Source organism: Rana temporaria, chromosome 2 (genome assembly GCF_905171775.1).
Source record: "Rana temporaria chromosome 2, aRanTem1.1, whole genome shotgun sequence".
Taxonomy (NCBI): Eukaryota; Metazoa; Chordata; class Amphibia; order Anura; family Ranidae; genus Rana; species Rana temporaria.
The window spans coordinates 518,992,002-519,004,637 of record NC_053490.1 but is presented as its reverse complement, the minus strand read 5'-3'; the positions used below and the strand labels follow the sequence as shown (position 1 = coordinate 519,004,637).

The following is a 12,636-nucleotide window of genomic DNA, read 5'->3' as shown; positions in this document are numbered from 1 at the left end:
TTATATAACATAGACCCGGTTCTGGGGGAGGTAGACAGGGGGGGACAAGAGGGTAAGATCCGGGAATATTTGAAGGCTTCAGGGCTGCAAGCGATACCAATAGCAGTCCTGGAGGAGATGGAAAAACCCATCTCCATAGAGGAGCTAGAGAGAGTGATATTAGACGCAGCGCAGGGTAAAAGCCCAGGACCGGATGGTTTTACTAATATGTATTACAAAAGGTTTGCCTCTATACTCCTGACCCCCCGCTGTAGGTATCTCAATTCGGTTTCGATTTCCAATCCACTACCACCAGAGGCCTTAAAGGGTCACTAAAGGAAAAACATTTTTTTGCTGAAATGACTGTTTATTGGGTATAGAGACATAAAAGTTAACTGATTCCTTTTAACCACTTAAGCCCGGGACCTTTAGGCAGCTAAATGCCCAGGCCAGGTTTTGCGATTCGGCACTGCGTCGCTTTAACAGACAATTGCGCGGTCGTGCGACGTGGCTCCCAAACAAAATTGGCGTCCTTTTTTCCCCACAAATAAAGCTTTCTTTTGGTGGTATTTGATCACCTCTGCGGTTTTTATTTTTTGCGCTATAAACAAAAATAGAGCGACAATTTTGAAAAAAATTCTATATTTTTTACTTTTTGCTATCATAAATATCCCCCAAAAACATATATAACATTTTTTTTCCCTCAGTTTAGGCCGATACGTATTCTTCTACCTATTTTTGGTAAAAAAAATCGCAATAGGCATTTATCGATTGGTTTGCGCAAAATGTATAGCGTTTACAAAATAGGGGATAGTTTTATTGCATTTTTATTAATTTTTTTTTTTTACTACTAATGGCGGCGATCAGCGATTTTTTTCGTGACTGCGACATTATGGCGGACACTTCGGACAATTTTGACAAATTTTTGGGACCATTGTCATTTTCACAGCAAAAAATGCATTTAAATTGCATTGTTTATTGTGAAAATGACAGTTGCAGTTTGGGAGTTAACCACAGGGGGCGCTGTAGGAGTTAGTGTTCACTTAGTGTGTGTTTACAACTGTAGGGGGGTGTGGCTGTAGGACTGACGTCATCGATCGAGTCTCCCTATATAAGGGATGACTCGATCGATGCAGCGCCATAGTGAAGCACGGGGAAGCCGTGTTTACATACGGCTCTCCCCGTTCTTCAGCTCCGGGGAGCGATCGCGACGGAGCAGCTATAAACGAATAGCCACGCCGTCGTCCCGGAACTCTCCCCACGGGAATCCGACCGCCGCATGTAGCGGGGGGGGTCCCGATCGGACCCCCCACCTGCTAGAAGGCAAGGACGTACATGTACGCCCATTTGCCTGTACGTGCCATTATGTGGACGTACATATACATGCGGCGGTCGGGAAGTGGTTAAAAATTATTAAAAATTTAATTTAATCTATCATATAATGTGCCTCTAGTTTCACTTTCGGTTTTAAAGGTACATACATGAAGTTCCGGGTGAGAGGTGAGTCTGGAAGACTTAGGCCCCGTACACACGAGAGGATCCATCCGCTGGAATTGATCCGCGGACCGGCCCCAGCGGATAGATCCCCTGGTGTGTACAATCCAGCGGATCTGTTTCCGCGGATTTTTATCCCCTGGGATGGATTTCAAGCAGATAAAAATTTGAAGACATGCTTTAAAATCTATCCGCTTGAATCCATCCCAACGGATTGATCCGCTGGTCTGTACAGACTCACCGGATCAATCCGTCCAAATGGATCCCCCGCATGCGTCGTAATGATTCGACGCATGCGTGGAATTCCTTATATGACAGCGTCGCGCACGTCGCCGCGTCATCATCGTTTCGATCCTATGGTGAGTACACTCCATCGGATCCAAATCCGCGGAAATCCTCGAGAGGATTTATCCGCGGAAACGGTCCGGTGGACCGTATCCACGGATAAATCCTCTCGTGTGTACTAGGCCTTACAGAACAAAAACAAACAAATCCAGGGCAGTGTTTTGTTTTTAAAATGAATCTGAATCTGGTTCTGAGGAGTTTTAGACACACAGTAATGACAGCTTAGACCACCGTGAAAATCTCCCAGTACCATGGTTATAAGGAAACAGGCAACCAGGAAGTGTGGAGATCACAGCAGAATTACAGCTACTTCAAAGCAAAAACGAACAATGAGGACATGAAACCAGTACTGCAGTAAGGTAAAGGAAGCTATTTAGCTAAAAAAAATATTTCCTTTAGTGACCCTTTAATGGCATATGTGACTGTCCTCCCGAAAGCGGGGAAGGATCCTCAGTGTTGTGCCAGTTACAGGCCCATCTCCCTCTTGAACTCTGACGTTAAGTTCCTATCTAAAATTCTAGCTTTGAGGCTACAAGATCACATTGTTAAATTGATTCATCCGGATCAAACAGGATTTATGAAAGGCCGAGAGGCCAGAGATAATACAATACGGGCCCTTCATGTGTTACATTGGATACATAAAGGCCCAAATCAAACTCTGGCAGTGGTGATCTCAATGGATGCTGAGAAAGCTTTTGACAGGGTAGGGTGGGGATTTATGATCGGAGTTCTGAGGGAGATGGGCCTGAGGGAGAGAATGATGGGATGGGTAATGGCATTGTATGCAGAACCCAGAGCAAGGGTCAAAGTTAATGGTAGATTAATAAATGTTTCTTTGTTTCTGTATGTGTTGTAATTTGTTATCATAAAGAAAAGAAGCAATTATAAAAAAAAAAACTTTCCCGCCGAGCGTATGCATATATGCGTCCTCAGCTTTTGGGGGCTGCAGGCATCATCCCGGTACCGTTGTTTAGAGCCGGCGATTGGCTATCCAGACATACTAAGATACACTACGCCGCCGTAACTTTTTTTTTTTCGAATCCTCAAAGAATTTGCGCCGTAAGTTACGGTGGCGTAGTGTATCTTTGGCGGCGTAATGTTTTTTTTTAAACTGCGCATGCGCCGTCCGTGGGGGTATCCCAGTGCGCATGCTCGAAATTAACCCGGAACAAGCCAATGCTTCCGACGGTGACGTCATTCTACGCAAATCCCTATTCGCGAACGACTTATGCAAACGACGTAAAAATGTAAAATTTCTACGCGGGAACGACGGCCATACTTAACATTGAGTACGCCTCATAACAGTAGCTTTAACTATACGCCGGAAAAAGCCGAACGCAAACGACGTAAAAAAATGCGCCGGCCGGACGTACGTTCGTGGATCGCCGTAACTAGCTAATTTGCATACTCGACGCGGAATTCGACGGAAACGCCACCTAGCGGCCGCCGAAAAATTGCAGCTTAGATCCGACGGCGTACTAAGACGTACGCCTGTCGGATCTAGCCGAGATGCCGTCGTATCTTGTTTTGAAGATACAAAACAAAGATACGACGCGCAAAATTTGAAATTACACGGCGTATCAAGAGATACGCCGGCGTAATACTTTTGTGGATCTGCCCCTTGATTCTCTGCTAAAAGATTATATATACTGTAATGTTATATTATATATAAGTAATTTTCTAGCAAAAAATACAGATTTTAACTTGTAAACACCAAATGTCATAAACAGGCTTAGGCATGAAAGGGTCAATAGCCAAGAGTCTCAGTTACCAGTGGGGTGGTTTCTCTCGGCATTCAAAAACTTTTGAGAGAAAAAAGCACAGAACTGGGAAAAGGCATTTTTCCAAACTGGCAAAGAGATTGTTGCCTCAAAGCCATGGTAGGGCAGTTTCCATTAAAGACTATAGGGGGTTATTTACGAAAGGCAAATCCACTTTGCAAAGTGCACTTGAAATTGCACTAAAAGTGCACTTGGTAGTGCACTTGCTGTAGATCAAAGGGGGAAATGCAAGGAAAAAAAAAAACAGCATTTTAGCTTGCACATGTGTAGCGCCCCCCTGCTTTCAGTACGGGCGCTACACTGGAGTTGGTGGGAATGAGAGGCTTAGTTTTACTCCTATTCACAGATTATGGAGGTTCGGGCTGCTGTCAATTCCAGAGTTTGTCCTGTGGGTCAGTCTGCGCTCCAGGGGTGCGTTATTACCCCTGGGCAGCAGTTGACGCTAGAGGGATTCTGGCAGACCCACCTGCTCCCAGCGGCCAATCAGAGTTCTTCCCTCGTTGGGCATGCTGGGGGGGGGGGATATATCTGTGGCAGCCGCTTTTGGCGGGTTCTTTTTGCGGGACCCGAGGTCCAGGTGCGGTGCCCACCTTCAGGGTACGCGCATCCATGGGCCCCGCCACCGCGTCCTGCCATGCTGAGGTTGTGCACCAAGCGGAGCCTCATCCTAACATTGAGAAGGGCCCCAGCAACTTGCTGGGTCCCTACCTTCTGCTGAGAGGATCCTAGGCCGGGAGCTGAGCGATGGGGGATTGGCTCAGGAGAACCTAGAACCAGAGGTTGTCCAGGAGGCCTAGACGAACCATCGGGGATCCGGTCACCACACCGTAGGACAGGTATGCTCAAGCTGTCAGTGGGTGACTTTAATTAAACTGACTGGGAGGATTTGCTCAAACTGTTCTTACAAATCCCAAATTGTCCATCCTGTGGCAGAGGCCCTGAGTGAGGTCTGTTTCCTCCCAGTGATCTGCAGGTGACTCTCTGGCTGCCAGGCCTGGGAGGATGGCCTGTCCGGGGGGCACTTTGCCCACCCTGATTGGGGTGGCGACGAATTGAGCTACATCATTGCTGAGAGCAGGCTTGCCCTCTCTCTCCTAATATCCAAGGCCTGATACTAAAAGTTCCTCTACGCTCATCAACCTTCTCTATCGTGTGTCATGTTGATGTTGGCCAGGTTGGGCCTTGGAATAAAGCATTGAAAAACTGAATTGGTGTCTGGACACTTGGGGCCAGATTCAGGTAAATTTGCAGCGGTCTAACGTATCCCATTTACGTTACACCGCCGCAAGTTTTAAGCACAAGTGCTTGATTCACAAAGCACTTGCCTGTAAACTTGCGGCGGCGTAGCGTAAATGCGTCCGGCCCAAGCCCGCCTAATTCAAATGGGGCGTGGATCATTTAAATTAGGCGCGTTCCCGCGCCGAACGTACTGCGCATGCTCCGTTTTGAAATTTCCCACCATGCTTTGCGCAAAATGACGTCGCACCGACGTAATCTTTTGAATGGCGACGTGCGTTACGTCCATTCCTATTCACGGACGACTTACGCAAAAAAAAAAATATTTAAATTCGACGTGGGAACGACGGCCATACTTTAACATGGGCAGTCTAAATATAAGCCATGAAATAGCAGCCGTAACTATACGCCGGGAAAAGCCGACTAGCGACGACGTAAGAGAATGCGACGAACGCGCGTACCTTCGTGGATCGCCGTAAACAGCTAATTAGCATACCCGACGCGGAAAACGACGTGAACTCCACCCAGCAGGCGCCTTACACCTACGAACCGAAGGCGTACGAAGCCGTACGCCTGTCGGATCGAAGCCTAAAAAGGTCGTATCTTGGTTTGAGAATTCAAACTAAAGATACGACGCGGCAAATTTGAAAATACGCCGGAGTATCAGTAGATACGCTGGAGTATTTCTACTGTGAATCTGGCCCTTGCTCTTTATTTACACTCACAGAAGTCACCCCTAGACCAAGTCAAGAAGGTAACTTAGAAAGCCAGTCCCAAACTAATCAGCGGCTCCTTCGGGGGTGAGCGCTACACATGATTGAAGGATAAAATCAGCAGAGCTTCCCCTCATTTTAGATCTTCCCCTCAGATTTACAGCGACTGCACTTCCAAGTGCACTTTCAGTGCAATTTCAAGTGCACTTGTAGTGCAATGTGGATTTGCCTTTCGTAAATAACCACCAATATTTTGTTATTTTTGCTATAATAAAGCAAATTTTTTCCTCAGTTTAGGCCGATACGTATTCTTCTACATATTTTTGGTAAAAAGAAATCGCAATAAGCGTATATTGATTGGTTTGCACAAAAGTTATAGCGTCTACAAAATAGGGGATAGATTTATGGCATTCTTATTAATGATTATTCTTTTTTTTACTAGTAATGGCAGCGATCTGCAATTTTTATCGGGACTGCGACATTATGGTAGACAAACAGGGTTAAACCCCTCAATGGGAATACAGACCGCAATAAAAACCTGATAGGGTCTAACTCTTCCTGTACTGTATACAAAATGAAACAATACATTTTTGCCTTTTTGTGCACTACAATGCCTTGATGGGTTGGTGAACTTTCAATGGAATAAGGAAGATAGAATGTGGGAAAGAAGAAATGAAAGTTGAAAAGATGAAACAAAACAAAAAAAAGATAGAAACTATTTGCAGTCCACCGATGTTCAGGGTCATTCGGCTGTATCTTGATAGGGGTGAAAACATTTTCTTACCTCTAGTTTTGTCATTTATTGTAGAAATGGCCTCCACCGTCCAGCCTCGGGAATGTACTGTAAACAAAGCAGAAGGAAAGGGCTATGGATTCTTCCTACGCGTTGAACAAGATGACCAGGGCCACCTTGTCCGGTCGATAGAAAAGGGGAGTGCTGCAGACAAAGCTGGGCTAAAAGACGGAGACCGAGTAATGAAGGTCAACGGAGTATTCGTAGATGACAAAGATCACCCTGAGGTAATGTCATTGCTGATTTGGATGATTAAAGTGAACAAAATGTGATGTCACTGGTCTCTAGTGATTGGATAGGCTGTATTCTCAGTGATGTCACTAGTCTCTAGTGATTGGATAGGCTGTATTCTCAGTGATGTCACCGGTCTCTAGTGAATGGATAGGCTACATTCTCAGTGATGTCACTGGTTTCTAGTAAATGGATAGGCTGCATTCTCGGTGATGTCACTGGTCTCTAGTGAATGGATAGGCTGCATTTTCAGTGATGTCACTGGTCTCTAGTGATTGGATAGGCTGTATTCTCAGTGATGTCACTGGTCTCTAGTAAATGGATAGGCTACATTCTCAGTGATGTCACCGGTCTCTAGTGAATGGATAGGCTACATTCTCAGTGATGTCACTGGTTTCTAGTAAATGGATAGGCTGCATTCTCGGTGATGTCACTGGTCTCTAGTGAATGGATAGGCTGCATTTTCAGTGATGTCACTGGTCTCTAGTGAATGGATAGGCTGCATTCTCAGTGATGTCACTGGTCTCTAGTGAATGGATAGGCTGAATTCTCAGTGATGTCACTGCTCTCTACTGAATGAATAGGCTACATTCTCAGTGATATCACTGGTCTCTAGTGAGTGGATAGGCTACATTCTCAGTGATATCACTGGTCTCTAGTAAATGGATAGTCTGCATTCTCAATGATATCACTGGTCTCTAGTGAATGGATAAGCCTGAATTCTTAGTGATGTCACTGGTCTCTAGTGAATGGTTAGGCTACATTCTCAATGATATCACTGGTCTCTAGTCAATGGATAAACCTGAATTCTCAGCGATGTCACTGGTCTCTAGTGAATGGATAGGCTGCATTCTCAGTGATGTCACTGGTCTCTAGTGAATGGATAGGCTTCATTATCAGTGATGTCACTGGTCTCTATTGAATGGATAGGCTGCATTCTCAGTGATGTCACTGGTCTCTAGTGAATGGATAGGCTTCATTATCAGTGATGTCACTGGTCTCTATTGAATGGATAGGCTGCTTTCTCAGTGATGTCACTGTTCTTTAGTGAATGGATAGGCTGAAATCTCTGTGATATCACTGCTCTCTAGTGAATACTGATTTATTTTAATTTTTTGGACAAACAGGTTGTAGAACTTATTAAGGCCAGTGGAAATTCAGTCAGCTTGTCAGTTCTAGATAAAGCTTCCTACAAGAAGTCGAAGGAAAATACTGTGGACCCTTTTGATGGTAAACCACCTTCATACGAATCTGTTTCTTCAAAACCCAGTGAATCCTCTACGCCAAAACCCAGCGAATCCTCTACGCCAAAACCCAGTGAATCATCTACACTAAAGCCAAGACTATGCTATCTGGTGAAAGACAAAGGATCCTTTGGATTTTCCCTAAAGTGCATAAAAGGTAGGAAAAAATAAAAATTTGAACCATGAGTTGGCAAGTTCCAAGTTCTTAGTCTGAGGGTCAAAGTTATTCAAAAAAGGGTGGCCTCGGAGCACAGAGCATTGCCCACCCAGTTGTCTGACCATAGCGAATACATTTTTGCTATTATCACACTAAAGTTCCTCCCCGCCAATCAGGAGGCAGGTCTGTGAGACCTGTCTCCCAATTGGCCGAAGCGTCAGGTGATCCTATTGGATGCCTAGTGCTTTGGAGGAAGAGGAGACACACGGTGGAAGAAGCTGGAGGAACGGACATCAGAGAGGCCGCTACCGGCACTCAAGGAGAGGACACCACAGCCCCGCCCGGTAAGTGCCAGACCGCTGGGGGGGCTGTTTCAGTGCTGTGCAAGAGGGGGGGTTGTTTGCTTGTCATCCCCCCAAAAGAAGAACCCACCAGCTGCCACTGGTGCTAAGTGCATAAGACCTTACACTACCCTATCCCCTGATCCCTATTACCATGTGTCAGGTCACCTGTGGCCAGGTGACAAGTGCACCCTGTTGGGGTCAGGGATGCACCACAGGGTAGTGAACCCTATAGCCGACTGCTGCTATCAGAGAGGAAGCGTGAACCCAAGATCCCCCAGGGCGCAGAGTCTAAGACCCAGCTTTGTGTTCACCAGAGCCTCTAGTGGTGAGCATGGCCTTCGCCGCAGCTGGATCCAGGTCGTGACCCCTGGGATCCCGTAGGTCACGCTCCGCAGGGAGAGAGGAGAAGCAGCAAGCAGGACAAGCGATAGTGATGGGTAAGCTGAGGTCAGGGCAACAGGCAGACAAGGGTAACCGAGGGGCAGGCAAAAGGACAGGGTCACAGGCAAACAGTAGACAAGCCAAAAATGGTACACAGGAAGGAAATCGTAGCACACTGCAGACAGGAACTTAAGCTAACAACACGGTTGAACAGCACTGCAGACCTGTAGTGCAACAGTTAATATAGACTTCCTGGGATGGCCTGGGGTGGGGCCATACAGGAAGGAGAGGTGATAAAAAGGCAACCAGAACAGAGTCAGGCCTCTAATGGACAGATGGAGACAGGTAAGCTGCCAGACTTTATTGCATATCCATGACACCATGATCACATTGAAATCATTGTTGCCCTTCGAACCTTACTATCCTATAACTCCATGCTTCACATGCATTCAAGAGCTGCATTAGTTACTCAACAGACCATTTTCAGGGTTTGCCATAGAAGGCTGCAACTGTGATTTATAGACCTTCACACACATACTAGCCAATTAACCCACCAGCAGGGGCGGACTGACGACTCATGGGGCCCCTGGGCAATATGAGAAGATTATGGGGCCTGCAGGCAATAGGAGATTATGGGGCCACACAGTATACACACATACAGTATACATACACAATATACTGTCCCTGGTTTTACTGAGGCTGGCAACCCTGATGGAGCCCCCTAGTGGCATGGGGCCCTCGGGCAGTGCCAGAGTCCCCGAATGGTCAGTCCGCCCCTGCCCACCAGCATGTCTTGGGGGGGGAACCTTACGTAAACACAGAGAGAATGCAAACTCCATGCAGATCCTGGCCAGGAAACCAAGAACCCCATTGCTGTAAGGATTAAACATTGAGCCGCTGTGCTGCCCTATTGAAATGTTTTTGGATGTAAATAGAACTAATAATGCGTATAATTACATCATCTCACACCTCTTAGTTCATCTGTTTTCCCTTTGAAGGCACCACTGGTGTATTCCTGGATAACCTGGCACCTAGTGGACCTGCTGTAAAGGCCGGAGTCCAAACAGGCGACCGAATAATTGAAGTAAATGGCAAGAACGTGATTAGTGACACCTACGATCAGGTTGTCAAATTGGTAAGTCCTAGTTGTCTGGTCCGCCCGTCAATGTACAGACGTTGGACAAGTTTGTAGGGAGCTCTATTGTGGTCACACCAATTCGTATATATATATATATTGTGACATCAAAAAAAAAAAAATTGGGTTGACATCCACTTTAAATCACCTTTTCAATATTTTTTCACAGTGCTTCTGGAGAAGGGGGTGGGGGGTATGTGGCAGTAGACGGTTTCAGTCGTTTTTTTTATTTTACGTATTGATTTTTTTTACAATTTGTTTTTATTTATTTTTTACAATGCTTTTTGGGGGAGGGGGTTGGGGCAGAGAGCAGTGTTGGTTGGGCAGGGGAGAGTGGTGTCAGTAGTTTTTTTTTTTTTTTTTTACACTTTTATTTTTAGAATCTTCTGCATTGTGTGAAAAGGCTGTTTGAACCTGTCTCCTCTGATCCTCTCCTTCTTCCTCTGTCCCCAATACATATCCTGATAATACAGAGCCCTTGGGGGGGCACTCTGCACATGCTCAGTTTGGTGTTTGTAGTTAGTAGAGAGTTTTTATTTTTGCAAGAGAGCACAGGGCCAATCAGCACTGTCCAGCAGAGGGTCAGGGGTCCTGCAGTCTTAAAGGACAGTGAGAGTAGAATTAAAACCCCTCCCACAAGCTGTTTTTTTTTTTTACTCCTACAAGCTTTACCCAGACACTGATAGAAGTCACAAGACTGCTATATACTGCTGATGAGAAAAGGTATTTAGCTGGTTTATATTTACTAAAACAATTGCATTTCCATGTTCTGTGTACTGTGGGAGACCAGATATAGTGACTGCAGGCTCCTGAGTTTAGTAACACTTTAACTCTGACACAAATTGTTTTATCTCAGCACATTCTTCAATAGCCTTAAAGGATATAGATCCAGTTTGCATGCATCTGGGACCGGGACCGCGGGTCCCGCGGCCCTGATCACCGCTGGAGTGCGGCGATCGGTCCCCGGAGCTGAAGAACGGGGAGAGCCGTATGTAAACACGGCTTCCCCGTTCTTCACTGTGGCGGCTGCATTGATCGAGTCATCCCTTTTATAGGGAGACACGATCGATGACGTCACACCTACAGCCACACCCCCCTACAGTTGTAAACACACACTAGGTGAAACGAAACTCCTTCAGCGCCCCCTGTGGTTAACTCCCAAACTGCAACTGTAATTTTCACAATAAACAATGCAATTTAAATGCGTTTTTTGCTGTGAAAATGACAATGGTCCCAAAAATGTGTTAAAATTGTCCGAAGTGTCCGCCATTATGTCGCAGTCACGAAAAAAAATCGCTGATCGCCGCCATTAGTAGTAAAAAAATTTTTTTATAAAAATGCAATAAAACTATCCCCTATTTTGTAAACGCTATAAATTTTGCGCAAACAAATCGATAAACACTTATTGCGATTTTTTTTACCAAAAATAGGTAGAAGAATACGCATCGGCCTAAACTGAGGAAACAAAATGTTTTTATATGTTTTTGGGGGATATTTATTATAGCAAAAAGTAAAAAAATATTGAATTTTTTGCAAAATCGTCGCCCTATTTTTGTTTATAGCGCAAAAACTAAAAACCGCAGAGGTGATCAAATACCACCAAAAGAAAGCTCTATTTGTGGGGAAAAAAGGACTACCACGCTAGAATAATGCACAGAAATTAGGCCACAGACTACCGAATGGTAGGTCAAGTAAATGTATTATATCAAGGCAGGTAAACAGTGCATGAATTAGCAAACAACCACCAGAAAACGTTGGTAACGCGAACAGTGGCCTACAACAGGATGATTTAATTGAATGGTGGAAATGTTAAATCAAGTTTTACCTGAGGTTACTAGTAATGAGCGGAATCAGAATCAGTCAACACAATGTTAATGTTTTTGTGTGCATTCTGTACTATACGTATGCATGAGTGCGTGAATGTTCCTAAACAGGGTACCCCTAGAACGTGTTTGCAAAGTATCTGGCACCTTGATGTAAGTGCTGGCAGGCTTGTGGTGGGGCCCTTCTATAAGTGGTGCACATGAAGCGGTCCCTTTAAGAGTATGTAGTGGATAGCTGAAGGGCTGCTAAGTAAAGAGTAATCTCTGTTGCACTCTGTGTAGTGAGGGAGAAAGAGGGAGGGTGTTGTATCTTCACTCATCACTCCTGACAGGCAACAGGTCCGGTTGCATACACTTGGCGGTCAGCAGTTTCAGATGTCAAATCCCCGCCGCTCGGTCTCTCGGCTCTGGTTCACACAACCAAGAAGGGGAGTCCACATAGAAGCAATTCCGCCAGCAGTGAGAAGAAGAAAAACGGCTGCATTCCTGTTTACGCAACAGCCCGACGGGGAAGGGGAAGCGTGCAGGGGCAGTAGATTACACAGCCGGCGGCATCCGACCCCGTGAAATTTTACTATACTTGGGTTCAGCTTTAATGCAATTTTGCTGCATTTTTAAAAAGTATCAATAAAAATAAAAGTATCTTCATAAAATTGCAGAGCAAAGCCACCAGCAGAATTTTAAATGTGCCACACACCCAGTTGCCTGCCTAGTAATGTAGGGCCTGCATAGAATCAAATAGGTAGATTCACAAAGAGTTAGGCCGGCTCATCTACAGATAAGCCGACCTAACTCTGAATCTAAGCCGGCCTATGTTTAAGTGTATTCTCAAACAGAGATACACTTAAACATACCTAAGATAGGCTGGCTTGCGCCATTCTATCTTAGGTTGCAATGTTTCTTTTGGCCGCTAGATGGCGCTTACATTACGGCCGGCCTAGATTATGTAAATGAGGGGATACGCCGATTTACGAGCGTAC

At 45.4% G+C, this 12,636-nt stretch overlaps 1 protein-coding gene across 2 annotated transcripts in view; it reads left to right on the top strand.

Moving 5' to 3' along the window:
• Positions 1-12,636, top strand: part of PDZK1 (PDZ domain containing 1) — a 49,436-nt gene that overhangs the window by 13,867 nt on the left and 22,933 nt on the right. For both annotated transcript variants that reach the window (XM_040339058.1, XM_040339061.1), the window contains exons 2-4: positions 6,357-6,568; positions 7,700-7,973; positions 9,697-9,833. In XM_040339058.1, coding sequence (XP_040194992.1) covers positions 6,359-6,568; positions 7,700-7,973; positions 9,697-9,833 — 621 coding nt within the window. In that variant the 5' untranslated portion in view covers positions 6,357-6,358. The remainder of the gene's footprint in view (positions 1-6,356; positions 6,569-7,699; positions 7,974-9,696; positions 9,834-12,636) is intronic.